This window comes from Apostichopus japonicus, chromosome 12 (assembly GCF_037975245.1).
Source record: "Apostichopus japonicus isolate 1M-3 chromosome 12, ASM3797524v1, whole genome shotgun sequence".
Classification (NCBI taxonomy): domain Eukaryota; kingdom Metazoa; phylum Echinodermata; class Holothuroidea; order Aspidochirotida; family Stichopodidae; genus Apostichopus; species Apostichopus japonicus.
This window is the reverse complement of record NC_092572.1, coordinates 29410254-29430237: the sequence shown is the minus strand read 5'-3', so window position 1 is coordinate 29430237 and position 19984 is coordinate 29410254. Positions and strand designations below refer to the sequence as shown.

Below are 19984 nucleotides of genomic sequence, written 5' to 3'. Positions count from 1 at the left end.
GTAACTCAGCTAGTCACTGCAGTCACTATGCAAAAAGCCAAGTTGGCCTCTAGATCAAGCAACGTTCCTCAATACAAATGATGAATGTATGACCTCTTATATGCCACAAATCTTTTCCACAATATTTAACTTAATGCAAAATAAAAATTATCATAAATAAAACTTGGTTCACTAATGTAGCTGAGGCAGAGGGTAGGACATGTTCTCAAGCCCATCAAGTTTTCCTGTGATGTGCCCTTTACACAGGTCCTCTTTTACACTTCAAAATTCTCTCCAAACTGTTTGCCACCCACACCCCACTTGTTCCTCTACTTTGGAATTTCTGGTGCAGCCTCTGCATGTACTGTATAAAGACATTTTAGAAAATTCCATTCACTAAATAATTCAACTTATCAGTATAATATCAGCATGACTTATTATTAATATAAAAGATTTATGTAAGGTCATGAAATTATGAAACAACCACTTGTATATCTTCAAATATCTGTCGATTCAAAGTATAAATACAATGAACTCATCATTTGGAACTTAATTTAGTCTCCATAATCATTTAAGGCCTCAATACATATTGAATAATAAATATTTCAGTTAAACAGTACGATATAACAGTTATTCCAGATTTATGACATACCATGCACATACACCTGTGGTCAATCCTATAATATATAAGACGAATGAATGTCAAATTTCAAAAGGGCGTGCCTCTCAGTAGTACAAAGTTTGCTGCAATTGCAATACACATGCATCATCCACAAATAATAATTTTTGTTTGGTTTAAGTCTCAAAATTTCAGAGGTAATATATTAATTGTAACAATTAGATATGTGCTTCAAACAAAATGGAACTGGATTCATAATGACACAGTGGAATGTCATTCCAACATTGACTTGATTTCACCAATGTGCGATGTACTGCACTGTCAAAGATTAAGCTAATTTCCTGTGTACAATTACTTATACAATTAAGCTGAACATGCCATTAGAAATCTTGTCACACAAAATTATCTCATTAGTATCAGTTATCATAAGGCAACATAGCAGTCATTCTTCAACCTAATCCCCTTTTCTCGTCACCTTACATACTCATTATTACTTATTTGATTTTATAATTATTTCCTAACGTTTTCATTTATTGTAGTTCACTGCATAGTTTATATGTTCCATCCATTTTCATCTTCAGTTATACTTTCACCTCCTACTTCATTTTATTATCACTGCCTGTTGTACTAATTGTACCGCATTCATTGTCCAGTGTCCCAAACAGCTTGATAAATCTGTATGTGAAAAATGTGTGTTTGATCTGCTTTCCTCCCTTTTCCTTTATGTCTGCGTCTGAAGATCCTTCATATGCTCTAAGTTTGATGTACTTATTATTTTAGAAATTATAAGAACAATGATATCTACAAGGTCCACTTCTTATGTGTAATGGTACTTAAGAAGATAATTTGATATGTATATATGATCTGGACAAACCATAAACTCCCAACAGGCCTTATTACAATGTAGAACATTTCAAAAGTGAGTCATGATTGTTAACTTACTTTTCCTTTGCTTGGAACATCGTTGCTTTTGTATTCTTGTTGTTCCACTGTTTTATTTGTTTCTTCTTTTGTTGATGGAGAAAAGTGACATAAACATTTATATGAATTAACGACAAAAACAGTTATGGAAGACATTATATCATCAACAGTACCAATCTTTTATCATACACGCAATATATGAAACATCATAAACCAGCCCAACAACAAAATAGTCTCATAAGATTAGTTTTGTCCTAACATTTCAAAAGTTGACTGAGCCTTTAAGTGAGAATACTTTAAGGCCAGCCTCCATAGTTTGTTTAATGGCTGGTCAATAAGGAAGGACTGTACATTTTTGAGCAGTTAGTAACATTTTTTGAAAGGACACATCTTGTAGGACAAAGAATATCAATATTAAACAATACTGAGGGTGAAGAACCTTCATTTTTCAGCAGAAATCCAGCCGTGACTATGTATGCCTGCTGTAACTGTGGTTACAGATGATTGTATGTACTTCAGCACTTATTCTAGAGTTACAGAAATTTCTCTGACAACAACAATAAAACCTTGTTAATTAGACATTTTAAATTTCGAAATGATATTCCTATGATATTGATACCAGAAACTCACCAGAGATTGGTTTCAGTGATGATGATTTTGCTGACATCCTCCCCGGTAATCTAAATTCCATCTAAATGAAGATTTCATCAGACAAGAAAAGACAAAAATACATATGGTGAAAAATCATACAAACCTGAAGAAACTACATATAAACCAGAAATCCCAAAGAATTTGCAATGCCTTGTTATATTTTTTTTAATTTAACAGCCTTGTTGATGTAGGTCAACTCAATAAAAATTTAATCAGAACTAGAAGATCAGAAATTCAAGCCTCATTACCCTTACATCAGAAATATTTTTATAATCACTTATCACTGAAGGATCTTACAATATACAACAAAGTGACTCCAAATCCAGACCAAACAGGTTCCGATGTTGGCTAAACAGTCAGATGGATGTTTTATATAATAAGGGATATTTTCCTGCTTAGCTTTAGAATAATTAGATCCATCATTAGCCCTTCAACAACTGTTATTAAGGAAGGAAGTTCATGGCTTTAATATAATTCACTGTGAAATATTTTGACAGTTTACTGTACTACCAAACCGCTTTCCTTAAAAAATATGTTAGCTTATATCACAGAGAATTAGGTAAAATAGAGCAGACAGCAACGATAACATGTGTGACAAGACATAGGTTGTGAAAGTCCCCCAATACAAGAGCATCAATGCTCTGATATATATTTCATCTTCTGACTACTGCATACAGTGTGCCAAATTATTTGAGACCTTTGTACAATATCATGCCTCATCACAAAATGAATGGCAACCAAAAAGTCACTATAATTGCGTATCAACATACTAAGTATGGCACTCATCAAAGGTGAATTTTATGAGTTAGATTGTTACACAGTTTTCAAGTTTTGACCATTGCTGACATTAACATGGCATATGATCCCTGCCAAGGTACAAGGGTAGTATTCATGAAGGGGTAGACCTACTGAACCAAGTATGAGATTAACTGACACTGATAATAATTTTGGCCAATGGTGACCTTTAATTTTCTTTTCCAAATTCTATAACAAACAGCCAAGAATTCACTAGAAACATCTACAAACCAAGCATGATATTCAGCAAAGCTACAACTATTAAGTAAGGTTGGTTTGAAATTTTGCATTCTGCAGTTCTCTATTGACAAACATACTAAAATCTAGGATTCAGATGACCTCTGACCACCACAATTAGGAAAACAGCCAACAGCTTTCGTAGAGAAATCTGCATACAATGCTTGAAATTCATCTATTGTGAGTTATCATGTTTACAAGCAGGCATATCACACACACACATAAACAAGAATCACAATCACATATACTCGTTTGTTAAAGAATAATCCAGAGATTGATTGACATTTGAGTACTCATTATGGTTGAGCCAAATACCACGTGTAAACTTCATCAAAGCTATCATTTGAAATTTGAGTTATCAAAATTACAATAATTTAAGATTTTGACATCTATTGACCCCAATCGAAATTTTCCAATAATGAAAGCAACCTGAGGGGCACCCACATAAACTATATGACCCATCAAGCCAGAGTATTTCAGACTGCTGTTTAAGTTGACCTCACACGACCTTTTACCTCTATCCAATCTGCTTTATGGAGCACCTTCCACCCGAGTATGACATTCATCAATGGTACTAATGTCCAGTATTTACAATGTTTCATATTTTGGCGACTGGTGACCTCAAATGACATTGCAAATAAACTAAAGCAGCCAAGAGCTTACTATCAGTTATCAGTTTATAGGCAACATGTTTAGTGAGTTATTGTGTTTATGAGACAGGGTGTCACATATGCACATACACCCACACAAACTTGTTTTCAAATGTATTAGCTGCATCCGAGGTAATTTCCCTTATTCCAACCCCTTTGTCTGGACAACGGATGACTATGTACATACACGTACGTCATCACCACATCATAGGTTTCTTTTGCCTTGACAAAAGAATCAAGAATAGAGCTAAACTCAAAGAGGAGTTTTTGCTGGTTAAGCAAAGGAATGTTAAAGACGGCTACATGTCAGAACACAATCTGAAATGAATGACAATCATTTAAAAAAATACAAGATAATGCATCTCACCATCCATTCTCCAGTTGTCACATTTAATGTGTGAATTAAGTTTGCTCCAATGATCCATTCAACTGAAATGAGTATAAGTAAATAACAATAAGACCCACCGACCACTCTCACATGGAATATTTTATTGAACACATTTTTCTATACGTTGCCACATTTCTCTGTTTGAGGATAAAAGTAACATTTCAAAGTTACAGGTTATATTGGCACTAATTCTTATCATATCAATTCCTTCACGATCAACTTAGTGAAAACCACAACATTTATAATCTAAGATATTTCCTCCCTCCTAAACAAATAGAGCACTAATGCAGTTAATTAACTGTGCATATTCCATTTCACTGTAGTAATTTATTTTACTCAGCTGATCATGTTCAATCTACTTTACTGCTCTACACTCATACACACACTAAAACAAATGTAACACCTTCTTGAATTGCTGTTTTTACACTTCTTTTATCACTGTTAATATGTATATTACTGTATGAAATGAAGTTTTCTGATTTCAGCTGGTCCAAGCTATTATCATAATCTATCTCGCTTAACTGTTGATACAATAAGTACCATTTTGCGGGCTAAAAGCCTTAAGTTACATTTTTTTCAACATGCTGGACAGAGCAACATTTCTTACCACTACGCAGAGGCAGGACTAGAATGAAACAGTGTTAAAAAAATATGAGGCTAAATTATTGTATCACATACAGAGGAATATCTGTTACATCTAGTTACCAAGCTCTTTTTATTCATGAAATAGAATGTATGTTACCTGAAATGTTTCGGGATAGTAAGTTATTCAGATCTCTTTCATCTCTCACAGCCACCGGTGGCCTTGGAAATAGTAAACTGAGAAAAAAAAGTAAAATGTACGATAAAATATCTCCCACTGTGCAGAATTTTATTAAGAAAATAAATAAAAATAGAGAAATTAACATAGAAAGAATAATGTAGAGGGCATATGCCTTGCTTAGTTTTCTACAATTATATATTAAGTACTGTATTTTGTAAAAGGAGAATTGAGACCAGCCATGCTCACCCACCCAAGATACATACATACAAACTCTTGGAATCACCTATATACACAAGATTTCATATTTTGACTATTGCTGACCTCAAACGACCTTTGATCTAGAAGTCTCATGTTAAGAAGGGGGCACCTATTAACCTAGTGTACATTTTACAGATACTATAACTGTTAAGTAGGCTTGTTACAAGGTTTTTAGTTTTGGGACTAGTGAACCTAGATTTTTAATGAGCTCTCATCATAGTGAGAGCAGTTGAGAACTTACCATTTAAGAGTAGAGCTTTAACTGGCAATTTTAAGACAAAGAATACTGATATAATGATACTTAAACTTAATAATATGCATATCAAAAAGACAAATGATGTTTTGTCCACGATAACACTTCTAGGCACTATGGGTGGAAGAAGGAGAAGGATTGACTTTGATCAATAGCACTGGTCCTAGAGGGCGTACAGTGCTAAAAAGGTTACCAGTTCACCCTAGACATGGTCGAATGAGAATGAGCTAAGCTTGTGGGGAGACAGGTAAGCTAGGAGTGGAGTAAATTATGACTAGGTATTCTCGATGTAGCAGACTGTCAGAAAAAGTAATGATGCAGTGAGAGAGCCAAACATTTTTCACGGCCCCCCATTGTTCAAAGATATCAAATGCTTGGAGATATTTCTGCTGAATGTTCTTCTATTAGCTCTATAAATCACACATTCCAATATAACCTTATTTTCAATATCACATAGAGCGAAAGCTTTAGTTTGGTTTGCCAACTTTGAATTAGTTCTCACCGTGCTACTTCAACCTTTTCATTGTTGATAATGAATTTAATGAGATCTTCATAATCTTGTCCAATCAGCTTCTGGTCCCACCGATTCACTTCAATAGCCCTCAGAGTATTCAAAACTCCCAGCGAGACATCAGCCTTCAAGATCAGGGCTTTCTCTGTAATTTTTTCCACAACATCTGAAAGCTTCAGACATTTGATTGGAATCTGGAAAATAATCCACAGATATTGTAGTATGTCAACCTGAAATCAGTACCCAACAATAACAAGCGGAAAACATAAACCTAGAACCTGAAGAGATACATTTAGATTAAGTTGTTTGCTAGTAATGATATGAAAATTGTAATATGTGCCATGTAGTCCATAAAATCAGCTTAAGTTGTCTCATGCATCACAATATCCTAAAGCAACACTAAGGATTGATTAATAGCCAACCATTGTTCAATGCCATTGACGAACTGTGTACCATGTACCATATACTGATCTTGTAAATTAAGAGATGGTAAAGCATATGATGATGTTGTATTGAAAATGATTCACACATGCCACTAAATAATAACTGTAGATCAATTCATATTTTAGTCTGATATCCCCAGAATGAGTACATTACAGGTAGGTCAATCTTGCACTAAAGATCAAATTTGTTCTCTGGATTGAGAGATACATTTCAAGCTCGGTAACATATTTAAAATAAACTTACATCATCAATATCTCAACATATTAGATTTCCTCAAGTTTTAGCACAAATTGGTGAAATATACACCTGTATCCCACGGGATTGATGCTGTACTCGACACTGGAAAAATTGAATGTAGCATTCATGCACACTTCAGTTTATATATCTCACATATCAGGATATAAGCAGAGGTTTGAAGGGGCACATGATGTAGCACGACAATTATTACTGTTCCTCATTTTCGTCACGGAAAATCTCTGTCATTCAATCTCCGGCATCACTTTCTTTCAAATGTGGGAGTTTATAGATTCATCAACCAATTGTGTAGTGTACTGAAGTTTAAGTTTCCTCATCTTTATTCATTGTTTCTGGCTGCCTCCTGGTGGAAGTAATTCATATTCATGAGGTTGTGCATAATGAGGCCCAAGGCTTTGTAATTTATTGTCCTCAAACAGCCTGTTCCCACAGTTACTAGTTTGCCACATAAAGCTAGGCCACAGTTTTGTTCTTAATTTTTCTTAATAGTTGTATAACTAAAACTCAAAAGCTCTTTTCTTACTTTCTTCAACTGTATATACTTCAAATAAGCATTTATACTATGAATTTGTTAAGTAATTTGGGTTTTTAGTATGTATTCATAAGCCCAGCGAGGGTCATTTTGGTTGGGTGCTACTTTCTGCCCAAGCCAAGCGGCTACCCCCAGCCAGCTGCCAAAGGTTGCAGATGATTTAGCTCAACACCAAGATATTTTAAGAGAAGTTTTCACCATTTAATAGAAGAAATATAATATATTGTTGACCATTTTTGGTGTAATTTTTACTTTATTGGAGGTAGTTTGAGAGTTAATTAAGTGATTCTTTGATGTCTAGAGCTTATCTTTGATACATAGAAATTACTGTACTGGAGGCATGAATAACTCTTGACTGAATTTGTACAGGTATTTCTTTTGTAAGGCTTTGTATACACAAATTAAGAATCACTTTATGCGGGCCATGTATTTTGGAGGCATGTTGTAAGTTTATTATGGTAACTGTTGATGCATTATTATTATGATTTTACCCACTTGCATCCATTAATTGTGAGAGGAAAGGGTGGAAGATGAAAGAACTCAAGGTATTGCAGGCCACATGTGTTACCATATAACAAAGGATTGTACAATATCCCACTGTGTACAGTAGTATATACAGTGTAATGTACTGTAGGCTACAGGGGGAAGTAAATTTACTGCACTGTTCATTTACCATACATGATAAGTGACAATTAAGCAGAGCAAATATTATGGGTTTGCAGGGCTCATTCCAAATTAGTTTGCACCTACAGTTTGAAAGGTTCACCATTTTCGTTGACATATGTATCTATGTATGGAGTCTGGAAGCAAGATGGTCAAATATTGATGTCAGTAGCCCCCCCCCCCCCTGTTAATTGTTGCGTAATTGGATTGGTGAGTAACAGCGATGCTGTACACTAATGTTATTACTTTAACGGTAATTAAATTAAAGTGTTGAAGGATTGTATTTTCTCTTTTATTTTCTACTAAACTGTAGAAGTGCGGATTATCTTGATTGACATTTCTCCATTGTTAAGCTATGCATGCTATCATTTCTTCATTCAATATCTGTTAAAAATATATTGATTTTGTTTATTACTCCGAATTATGTAAGATCAAATTTAATTATGCTTGCAGAAGGCAAGTTTGAGTCACTTTTTATCAAAATTATAACCCAGAATATTCAATACCTTATCAGTGTAATTTACTGTCCCCAAGGTTACAATGTTATTTGATCTGATTCACTAGCCAGGTATTCGCTGCTCTAAATGCTACGAACAAAGGTTGTTTTATTATGGGTGACTTCAATTGTAAACTATTGGATCTTTATGATGTCACTGCTAGTCATTTCATGAATCTTGCTTATTCCAATGCAATTTTGCTATAAATAGTACCTAAAACGTCGTACTCACGAAAATTTGAGTGACTATCAAGTTTTCGTAATTGGTTAACATCAGGTATAAGATGTGCCAAAAGAATGTATTATCAGGACTTATTTGAAAATTGTAATAAGGTTGTGAAGAAAACATGGCGCTCTTTAAATACTATCCAGAACGGTCAGTCTTCTGATGACCATATCGAGTAAATTTGACATGATGGTAACGTAATATGAAATCCAGGTGTCATAAACAATGTCTTTAATACTTTCTTCACTGATATTGGTCCCAAGACTCAAAGATATGTGCCAGAAGTTTAATCAGTTACCCACAATTGCTATTTAGGAGATCCTGTGAAAAACTATACATTCTTCAACACAGTAACAAGTGATGACATTCAATACAATTTATGTCATTGAAAAAGATCCGCTGGTTATGATGCATTTTCAGCTGTTGTTGTTAGTATATGTTGCTAATTCTATCTGTATGCCGTTATGTAATGTATTTAATCTATCATTAGACCAGGGCATTGATCCTGCATGCATGAAAATTGCACGTATTGTCCCAATATTTAAAAGTGAAGGCAAGGAACTTGTCATAAATTACAGACCTCTTTTAGTTCCTTCCATGCTTGTCTAAGATATTGGAAAAAATAATATTTGAAAGATTATATAGTTTTCTAATGAAGCATAACGTTAAATTTTTTATTCGAGTCATGATTTCAACTGTCTAGTTGAATTGTACAGACGGAGTTCATAAAGGTTCACAGATGGTTTTGTGTAAAAAGGCTCTCCCTTAACGTTAAGAAGACTACTTCAGTATTGTTCAGTCAAGGTAATAAGCCAATTGATGGATCTATTCATTAAATTAATCTGTTATACCAAAATACCAATTTCTTGTGATGCAAGTTCTTGGCAGTTTAATTGATAGCCATGTTTCTTAAAAAGATCACATAACTTAAGTCACTAAGAAAGTATCAGAGAGTGTTGGAATCATTGATGGTCTCCATTCAACCATACCTAGGAAAGTTCTTGTCACTCTTTGAAACACTGGCATTCTTTCTTTTATATCTTATTGTAATATTGTTTGGGGATCCACTTATCCATCTAATTTACAGCCACTATTCATCCTACCAGAGAGAGATATGTTTAACACCAGTTATCTCCAATACACTTTTCCTTTCTTTGCAAAACTGAACATTCTATCAATCTACAATATCAATTGTTATCAATGTGGCATATTGGTCTACAATTTTCTAAATAGCCAATTACCTGATACCTTTAGATATTTCTTTAAGATGTGTAGTGAAGTTAATTCATACCTAACCCGATCTGCTAACCTTATAAGTATACCACTGTTTAGACTTCAGCCATCTCTTCAGAATGTTTATTATGTTGCTCCCCATGATTAAAATTCCCTTCCTTTTAACATTACGCATTACCCATATGCTTCCTCGGACACCTTCTAAACAAAACTGAAAAGTGCATCCAGAAGATTGTGACAAGATATGTTATGTTAATAATAATAATGGTGCTTTATAACGCACACATATCTACTCAGAAGGGTGCTCAAGGGGCATTTTTATATTTAATAGGCTTTTGCTGTTTCTGTTCTGCTTTGTTTAAGTGTTCTTTTGTTTTTGATTACTGTTCTTATATGTAATTTATTCAGTTTAGCTATATGGTATACACTTTCTGTTCTAGGGCGTGTCCACGCTTGTAAGCTTTGCTAAGCTTCTTGTGGGTTCTCCTTGGAATGTCATTGTATGCACACTGTACATTTATATGTACTGAAAATGTGTGACCACAATATTGTTGTTGAAACTTGGTTAGCTGTGTGTTTGAGCTAAGAAATTTGTGTTGACACTTTACCTGTGATCTTGAGGCGGAGGTGAGCATAGAAACCTTTGACATCAGCAGCAGTCGACTATCTTCAGAGCTGAAGTTGACCGATTCTCTTCTACAGATCTCTGTGAAAATGTCCTTGACCTTATGTCCTTTGTAACCATCATACTCAGCAAAACAGAGACAGATGCAGTTGATGATGTAATCAGGAATCTCACCATCTTCTGTTTTAAAGTCTCTCATTAGAAAACTTGCAATGAAATGAAAGCTGGAAGGGCAGATATGACAAGTGAAGCGCAAGATATAATGAAGATCAGCTGGGTCTATGATAGCCAAGTGTTCTCCGAACAATTGATACTTGTCATGGTGTTCAGTTGATTTGTGACCAAAGAACAGGAGAGCTAAATACTTTGCTGCAAACCACTCTTGGATTAACTTATGAAGGAATTTAACCTGTAAAGAGATGTGTTTGGCAGCTTTTCCTTTCTGTAAAGACTTTGATTTCTTCTCTTTTGGTTCCAATATTGGTTTATTCTTCGATTGATTGACAGATGCCATGTGATCAGGTTCAAGGGATACCCCTCTCTTTATCTCTGAAGTAACACTACAAGCATTCAGTGACTCATCACTGATGGAATCAGTCTGGAGACTTCCACTGCCTGAGTCGGTCTGCAGATCTTTACTAGGGGAATGAAATGGAGTTCCATCCTCAACAACAAGTATCCCAGAATCTATCCATGCTTTGCTATTAGTGACACTTCTATCCACAAAGTCTTTCTGCCAAAACAATTGTTGGTTTCCTTTACAGAGGCCATTAAATGCAAGTTCCTCCAATGTAATATATGTTTTCTGGTCAGACAGATGACTATGTTTGTCTTCCTCATCCTGCATAGGACACAGAATGTCTACAATGGCCTTCACGAAAGGAGTAACCCTGTCAAGTTGACCCTCTTGTAACTTTCCTAATCTATCGATGTTATGTACTAACAGCACAAAGAGTAGTGGAACATTACAAAGATCAAGAATAAATGGAACATTATCAATCAATTCCTTTACTTCTTCTTGCCTTTTTTGATCATCAGAGTAGACCTTTCCAATGTATTCATCCCTCTCATCCTCACCAAAGCTTCCTATCTTCAACATTGGACCTTGAGGTAGATGCTTGGCATAGTCTGTCCTAGCTGTGATTAGAACAATGCAGTTGGACAGTTTCTCCTTTGTCATTACTCTAATGACCTCTGAGGGACTTCCATCTTTGGTTCCACCATTGTATTCTTCTAACCCATCCAATATGAGGTAGACTTTCTTCTTACCACTGTTAAGCATAGACTCAATATCCTCTTCTGTGATGGGAATGCCTTCACGAATGTAAAACATCTTGATAGCTTGAATAATTGTCATGTTATCAACAATTTTCAAGGGCAGATAGATGACAATGGGGATATCCATAAGCTTTCCACAACACCAGTCATAGGCCAACTGAGAGGAGAGCATTGTCTTGCCGGAGCCTGGCTGTCCTTCCAGAATGATTCGAGTCTCTGCTTTTAGTCTTTCGTCAGTAAAGATACCTCGGTAGTGCAGCTTACATTTTCGGTCAACTTCTCTGCTAGATATTTTTGAACCAGAATTTGTTAAGACTAAGCGGCTGGCTATAAAGAGATCATTTGATTTCCATTGACAAGACTTCATCCAGGGGACAGGAGTCATTGTTTCAAACCAACTCTTCATCTTCTGTTGTAAGCATTTCAGGAATAAGCTCTCTTTGTCTTTAAAACAAGGAAACAGAAATCACAGTTCAATTTCTATTGAAACAAGTTAAAATGTTTCAAAACTTGACAGAACATGACAGAATATCTACCAAAACGTAAAGCAAATGCAATTTGATATCTGCAGTTTGGGCAATCTGATAACACTGTATCTTTGGTAACATAAATTAATTAAAATCTTCAATATATTTAGAGGATTCATTTCCGGGGGTCATTTTTTCTGATAGGATGGGATGCGGGGCAAACTTTGTTTTGACAAAGTAAATTTCTTTTTGATGTGAGTTAGTAAATTTCTGTTCCTTTTGATGGAGAAAATATATTTTTGATCAATTTTATTTATTTTCTTGATGAAGAAGAATGTTTTTGGATACAGAAAATATATTTTTGATGGATCAAACTTATATTTGATCTAGTATTTTATTAAATTTGATTTCTTTTTTTTTGATTTATTATTATTTTACGGATGGAGAAAATATATTTTTGATGGAGAAAATGTATTTTTGGTGTGATAGATACAGTACATCAATATAATTAAAACTGTCTTTGTTGAAATATTGTGTAAAACATCGTTTTCACAAATTGACTTCTGGTGAACGCAAACGACCAATGTCCTACACCCACATTATTAGGCTTCTTGTACTCAATGTGGCACAATTACATACCAAATATGCGATCTGTCCAAGGTTCCCTTGCGATCTTATGTTTAAGAAGGTGCGTTAGTGTAGAGAGACAGGTAAGAGGGGAGTTAAGTAAATGTTTGGCGTTGTTGCCTTCAAATGACCTTTGACCGCCACCAAATTAAATTAAATAGGCTTCTTTTACTCATTGTTGTACAACTTCATACCAAGTAAAAGGTCTACCTCAGATTCTAATATTGAGATATCATGTTTACAAGGTTTTCACAATTTTGACCGGTGATGACTCCAAATGACCTTAGACCTCCACCAAAAACAATATGCTTCTTGAACACAGTGTGGTACTTCTACTCAAACAAATATGAGTTCTGCCCAAGCTTCCCTTCTTGAGATTGTGTTTACAAGTTTTCACAATTTTGACCTGTGATGACTCCAAATGACTTTAGACCTCCACCAAAAACAATATGCTTCTTGAACTCAGTGTGGTACTTCTACTCAAACAAATATGTGTTCTGCCCAAGGCCCAAGGCTTCTTGAGATATTGTGTTTACAAGTTTTCACAATTTGACCTCTAGTGACCAAAAATGACTTTGACTTCCCAAAGCAATAGGCTTTCTTGTTCTCAGTGTAATGCAATTGGTCTGACCGTCCCTTCTTCAGATATCATATTGACAATCTGGCCATCACAAACACACACACACCCTTACACGCATATGCCATCATGAATGCAAAGGTTACAAAATCATAAAAACCAAAACTTCAATTTCTTTTATTTAGAGACAAACATTGAACAATAATTGCTCTTATACATGGCAAGAATCTATAGATGGTGTCTTTATTTATTTACAACTGATGCACTGAGGACCCCTCCATAACTAGGAGCACTGTTTAATTGTGAAGTCATTTGAGTACACTTATGAAACTGACTTTCATAAATGTGCTTCACCTCAAAACATATTTTGACATCTGTCTTCATTATCCCTAAAATATCCAGTATTCCACACAATTTAGTTACGATAGTGAGTGTAATTTGTGTGTTTATCTGTGTTTGATCTCTGGAGTCTTAAGTAAGGAATATTCCTTAAAACTGGCATGAAACGTACCAGTTGAGTGTAAAGTTTGTAACATACACATGAATTTACAATACCTTCATCTTGTGGCTTGATTTCGTCATAAAGTACCAAGGACTGGTATTCGTGTACCTTAGCTACTGCCTGGAGAAGACGATATTCCTCTAAAGGTGCCTCTAATTTGCTGACATCAGAAGGATTAATGATACCCATCTCATCAATTGTCAGCAGGAAGGAGAGTCCTGGATTCTGACTGGAGATAACTGTGTTCTTGTTCTCATCTGTAACTTCAAAGTTATCACACAGTTTCACTGTTATGGAAAATGTCAAATGAGCAGAGAGGCCGGCGAGGAATCTATCGTATTCAGTTTCTTGATCTGAAATTTTTAAGGTGAAACATTTACGTTAAAGTTTCCAGTGTTGTTAAATATCCAAAGACATACATGCACGCTGATTTATACATATTACACATAGGCCCATGGTGATTTTTGCCCGCTTCTATATCTATACTGTGTTTTGCTGTACACAGTTTGGTTTAAACATCTAGAATTAATCACCACCTGTGCTATGAACATATTGCTTAAAGTGGAATCTTTCTGACAGGAAGGGGGGGCATAGGCGTAGGAGGCGGGGGGCTGCAGCCCCCCAACCAAAACTGTTTGTGAAAATTCGGGCAATATGCTGATTATTTTTCGGGCACCTACTGCAAGAAAAATTATTTACAATGTGTTTTTCAATGGTTAAACTGGTTATTATTATCATTATTATTGTAATGACTTCCCCAATAATTATATCCAATATGGAAGGGCAATAACACCATAAATGATTTTATGTTATTGGCATGCTATGCAATCATCGATTTATGCATATATGATATGTAAATTAACATGTTGAACGTGTGATGAGGGCACGAAAAATGTTGGTTATATTTTTCGGGCAAGTTGTTACAGCCCCCCAAATCAAATTGGGCTGATCGTGGGCTAAGTGCAATTTTGGAATTGTAAGAGATGAATCAAAATACAACATTACAAGAGAGCTATTGATTAGGGGCCTACCTCTCAGCTTCATGTACGTCTCTGTTAATAAGTGAGTATGGTTGATCTTTAGCTCAGTGAGTGCATCAGTTAATTGATTCACATTTGAAGGGTGTATGTATCCTCTCTCTTCAAGGGCAAGAAGAAAGTTCTTGGAGTACAAGGGACTTGTGATAATGGTCTGCACTCGATCAGGTGGTAGTGAAAAGTAGCGGCCTAAATTCCCACAGTCAGTTTGGGTAAGCTTTGAAGACAGTTCTTCTTTGAGATGGCTGAAGGTCAAGATGGATGCCTAAGGAAGAGAAAACAACAACCAATCCAATGAGTCATTCTTTGCCAACTTATCACATCAATAACTGTCATTTTAGACTAGCCTTGGTCAGAAGATTTCTGAAATGTAACAACGTTTGAGATGTAACCAACAGCTGGTCTGAGACTTGAAGTTGTATTGAACCCCACACAAGAGAGTAAGATTCTGGTTACTCGCACAGACCATCTGCATACTATATGGAGTCAAGCAGCTATTGTAAGTATTGACCTCTGGTCATCTTAATGGGATATACATCAAACAGTACAGATCAGATTGCTGTAAGGAAGGAAGAAAATCTACGAACCATATCTAAAGTGAACTGTGTGTGCTCGCAAGTTTTTCTAAATCTTATTGATATTTACTTGACCTATGACTTCTAGAGCAATGCTGCAGAAGCTCAATACTACTGATGTGCTTGTACGTTGATGCTCAGTGTGAAACGTTTAAGAAGGTATTGTAGGTGTACATTATTAAGGGTATGTTTGTTAACAATGCATACAGTATAAGTTGCAAAAGTGATTACTGATCTATACTACTTAACAGATTGACTTCAAGGAGATTTTTAGTGGCAGTCTATTGCGTATATGAAAAAAAAACTCGAAAACTTTTTCATCCTCACAGTCCTAGCTTGGGCATTTTTCATTCTAGTGAACTTTTGAACCTAGCAACAACTTAATCTAATATATTTGCACAGTGGAGAACAATGAGCGACAGCTGTTACGTAATCGCGGCACTTCATTTCGGGGCTGCAGGGATGCTATCATTAGCAAGCAACACTGTAACAAGGAAAGTTAAAATTTCTGAAAGTAAAATAGTGACTTAGGTGGAAATTTCCCAGTGAAGTTGCAAGTTAGCCATATTTTGGAGAGCTACAAGGTCCAGAATTCCATAATGAGTTCTTCTTCATACTATGTTGTTCAGATATTTGTTATTTGAGGGATTTTTTTACTCACAGCCGTACGCAAAGTCTGTACACATTCATCTGTATTGTCTTAAGGCCAAGCTTAGAGTGAGATGTGATCGAGTCTGACCAATGTGTTGTGCTGACGTCACCAATCAACGTAAGTCAGTGTAGACTCAAACTTTCCGGCAGGACGGGCCAACATTTCATGCCCTCTATCATAGAAACTTAAATTCATCACAGAACAAGGCTCAGGGTGATACAAAGACAAACCAGAATGCAAAATGCATTGTGGTTCCGGTGATGTAACATGAGCAGTTTTCTTCATGAATCTGACTTAATGTTCAGTGAGGGTGTACAACATACTTGATCTTAGTAATACAGTAAAAGCAGTGTGATGTGATAAGCCAATAAATTCACAATAACACAGGCTGTCCTGAAATGACCATTGACCTCAACAACGCTTCTTGTACTAAATGAGATAATTACATCAACATATTAAATATGACAGTTTTCTAGTGTTTGCACGGGTTATCCGGGTACCCGGGGACCCGCCCGACGTGATACTACCCGGTTCCTAATTTATTACCCGAATCCTACTCAAAGTGTGATTTAAAAAAAAAAATTGCAAACCGATGGTTAGGCAGATTTCCCATTGAGTTAGTGTGTTGTTAGGCTACCATGTGGTCGAAGATAACAGCAATAACGAAAGTTTTCCATGGATATCTTATAACTGCGTCACAATTTCAGCTAATAAACAGATGGCTAGGCTAGATTACCCCCATTGACTTAGTGTGGTGTTAGGCAACCATGTGGTCGAACGTAACAGCATATAACGAAAGTATTCCATGGTTGTCTTATAACTGCGTCACAACTTCAGCAAATAAACAGATGGTTAGGCTAAGCTAGATTTCTCATTGACTTAGTGTGGTGTTAGGCGACCATGTGGAAGAAATAATTATTCGTTTATTTCATAGAAGGAAAGGCTGACAAGGAATTTTACGAGATTTTTATGGATTATAGACGGGATAACTAAAAAATAGAAATCACAAGTGGCTTTTTACTAATCGTTTATTCCAAATGCGATCACTTTGCGCGAATCGCGCAACATCGCGGCAAATGCGAACCCTGGACCTGCATAATAGATAGTAGTAGTAGTAACAACTAAATTGGATATTTATATGGTTTGATCCAATAGACGTGCACGAGCAAGCATAAGCAGCGGCGGCAGTGCGATGTTAGTAGTAATGCTAATTATAATTAAATAATTAATTTATTAACAAGTTAATGAAAGAAACAAAAGCAAACAAAAGCAAATAAATATTATTGAGGAGGGTTTTATACCTTATCTTACACCTACGTATTTGAACATGAAAACATTGTCAGTAGAGAATATAATGCATTTATTACAGCATCCAATATGTAATTTCTTGAAAATCATGATACACAAGGGTAAACAATTTTTCCGGGTACCCGGATACCCGACGGGTAACGGCCCTCGGGTACCCGGTTCCCGATTTTTGGACCCGTGTAAACACTACAGTTTTCCTTGTTGAAATATTGTGAAAAGCATGGTTTCACCTCTGCCCACAACATAAGGCTTCTTGTACTAAATGTGGTACAATTACATGCCAAATATGCGATCTATCCAAGCTTCCCTTACGATATTACTGTATGTTTAGGAAGATGTGTTAGTGTAAAGACACAGGTAAGATGGGAATAAAGTAAGTGTTTGGCTTTTGTTGAATACAAATGACCCTTGACCTCCACTAAAAGCAATAATAGGCTTCTTAAATTAGATATGGTGCATCTAAAAACGATGAGATCTGTCCAAGGTTCCCTTCTTGCAATATCATGTTAACAAGACTTTCACGATTTGACCGGTTGTCCACAAATGACCTTTGACCTCCACCAAAAACGAAAGGCTTCTTTTACTTCAAAGTTATACACCTTCATACAAAGTATGAGATCTGCTCAAGCTTCCAATATTGAGATATCATGTTAACAAGGTTTTTACAAATTGACCTCTGATAACCCCAAATGACCTTTGACCTCCACAAAAGCATTTATGCTTCTCATACTCAGTGTGATACTCATACACACTAAATATGAGGTCTGCCTATGCTTCCCTTCTGGAGATATAGTGTTCAATAGGTTTTCACAATTTGACCCCTGGTGACCCCAGATTACCTTTGACCTCCACCAAAAACACTAGGCTTCTTGTACAAAATGTGGTTCTACTACACTACATATGAGGTCTGGTACCCTTCTTGAGATGTTGTGTTTACAAGTTTTTCACAATTTGACCCCATGTTACCCCAAATGACCTTTTTTCTCCACATTAAACAATAGGCTTCTTGTACACAATGTGGTACTTCCACGAAAAATATGAAATTGGTCCGACGTTCCCTTCTTGTTGTTGATGAGGTTCTCACAAATTGACCCCTGGTGACCTTAAATAACCTTTAACCTCCACAAAAAACAGTAGGCTGCTTGTAGTCGTGGTACTTCTATACTAAATACGACATTGGTCTGACCTACTCTTCTTGAGGTTTCGTGTTTACAAGCTGGGCGTCACAAACGCACACACACACGTCCACACATACGCCACCATGAATGCAAAGGTTTAATGATACGATAAGTCAAAAACCATAGTCAGACCCTCCTTGCCTTGACAGTATATGCAGAACATGCTGAATTTTTTTTTATTGTGGTATATTCTGTATGTCTTGCAGAATGTTATATTAGGGAACTGCTACTTGAGAACTAACTCTTTAAATATTCTACTAAAATCATCTTTACTGAAGGATTATAAGTTACACAAAACTGTGAACAAGATCATTGTCAGTGACCCTTTATACCGGTGCTGTGGCTTAGTGGATAAAAGCGGTGGCATTTGAAGCAATGGAGCTTAGCAATCGGAACGTTTCGATACCCGACTGGGTCATAGTATGGAAGGGCTATCATCCAAAGCAATGACAGTTTTCCCATCTGAATTGATTTTCTAAATTGAAAAGATTCCAGATTTGAGTTAAAATGTTGATTCGGAATTCACCCTACGTACGTGTAAGTTGTAATCCAAAGGCCCTTGCTGGTTTCTCCCACATGTGTGGTTGCGTCGTAAAAATAACTGCTGATTCCACAAATGCTCTAAAGGAACCAGTTTACTCTCTAGGAATCATTGCCGTTTTGTCAAATTTGTCAGAATTGGCTAACACATGAAGTCTACCAGTAACAAAATATTGCGACAATTTCTGTCCAGGGCTACATCTATAGATGATCAGATAATGGTTGACTGTTTTTAAGGTCAAGTGGTGAAAACTGATAAACTGACTTCAGGTAACTACCTGTATTTAATGGTCAGAAGGAAAACACTACTTAATGGTACATTGCAGATAATCTTTGTCCTCTTGGTTAGCTGAAATTAGCATCTTACAGCTGTTATGTACAGTGATATGGTATGGTGAGAGGAAATACTACTGAAAGTATGGTTTGAGATAACTACTGAAAGTATCTATGTTGGCAAGTACAATAAGGGTAGATTTCATATGCATGTTATTTACTATGCACTGTGTCCTTTCACATATTGGAACTGTGAAACCAAGACTAATCATTATCTTATCATTATCTGAGGATGTCCCTAAGCCATGAAAAAGTAAGTTTTGGTTTTGATGATAATCGTAACCTTTGTATTCATCAAGGTGGATGAGTGTGTGTATGTGTGTGATGCCTTGCTTGTAAACATGGTTGTACTCTATTTATTTTATTTCCTCTGTAATTTGTATAAATTGTTATTTTTTTCATGCTAGTATA

The 19984-nt window shown here is 35.9% G+C and overlaps 1 protein-coding gene across 27 annotated transcripts in view; it reads right to left on the bottom strand.

Annotated features, from left to right (window-relative positions):
* Positions 1–19984, bottom strand: part of LOC139977164 (uncharacterized) — a 371700-nt gene that overhangs the window by 132433 nt on the left and 219283 nt on the right. Inside the window, exons 4-11 of one of the 27 annotated variants that reach the window (XM_071986375.1) lie at positions 14982–15252; positions 14004–14303; positions 10483–12221; positions 6017–6219; positions 4983–5059; positions 4220–4281; positions 2150–2210; positions 1541–1605 (exon numbers count right to left, since the gene is read on the bottom strand). The exons of the other annotated variants lie outside the window; for them this stretch is intronic. Coding sequence (XP_071842476.1) covers positions 1541–1605; positions 2150–2210; positions 4220–4281; positions 4983–5059; positions 6017–6219; positions 10483–12221; positions 14004–14303; positions 14982–15252 — 2778 coding nt within the window. The remainder of the gene's footprint in view (positions 1–1540; positions 1606–2149; positions 2211–4219; positions 4282–4982; positions 5060–6016; positions 6220–10482; positions 12222–14003; positions 14304–14981; positions 15253–19984) is intronic. 27 annotated transcript variants of the gene reach the window in all.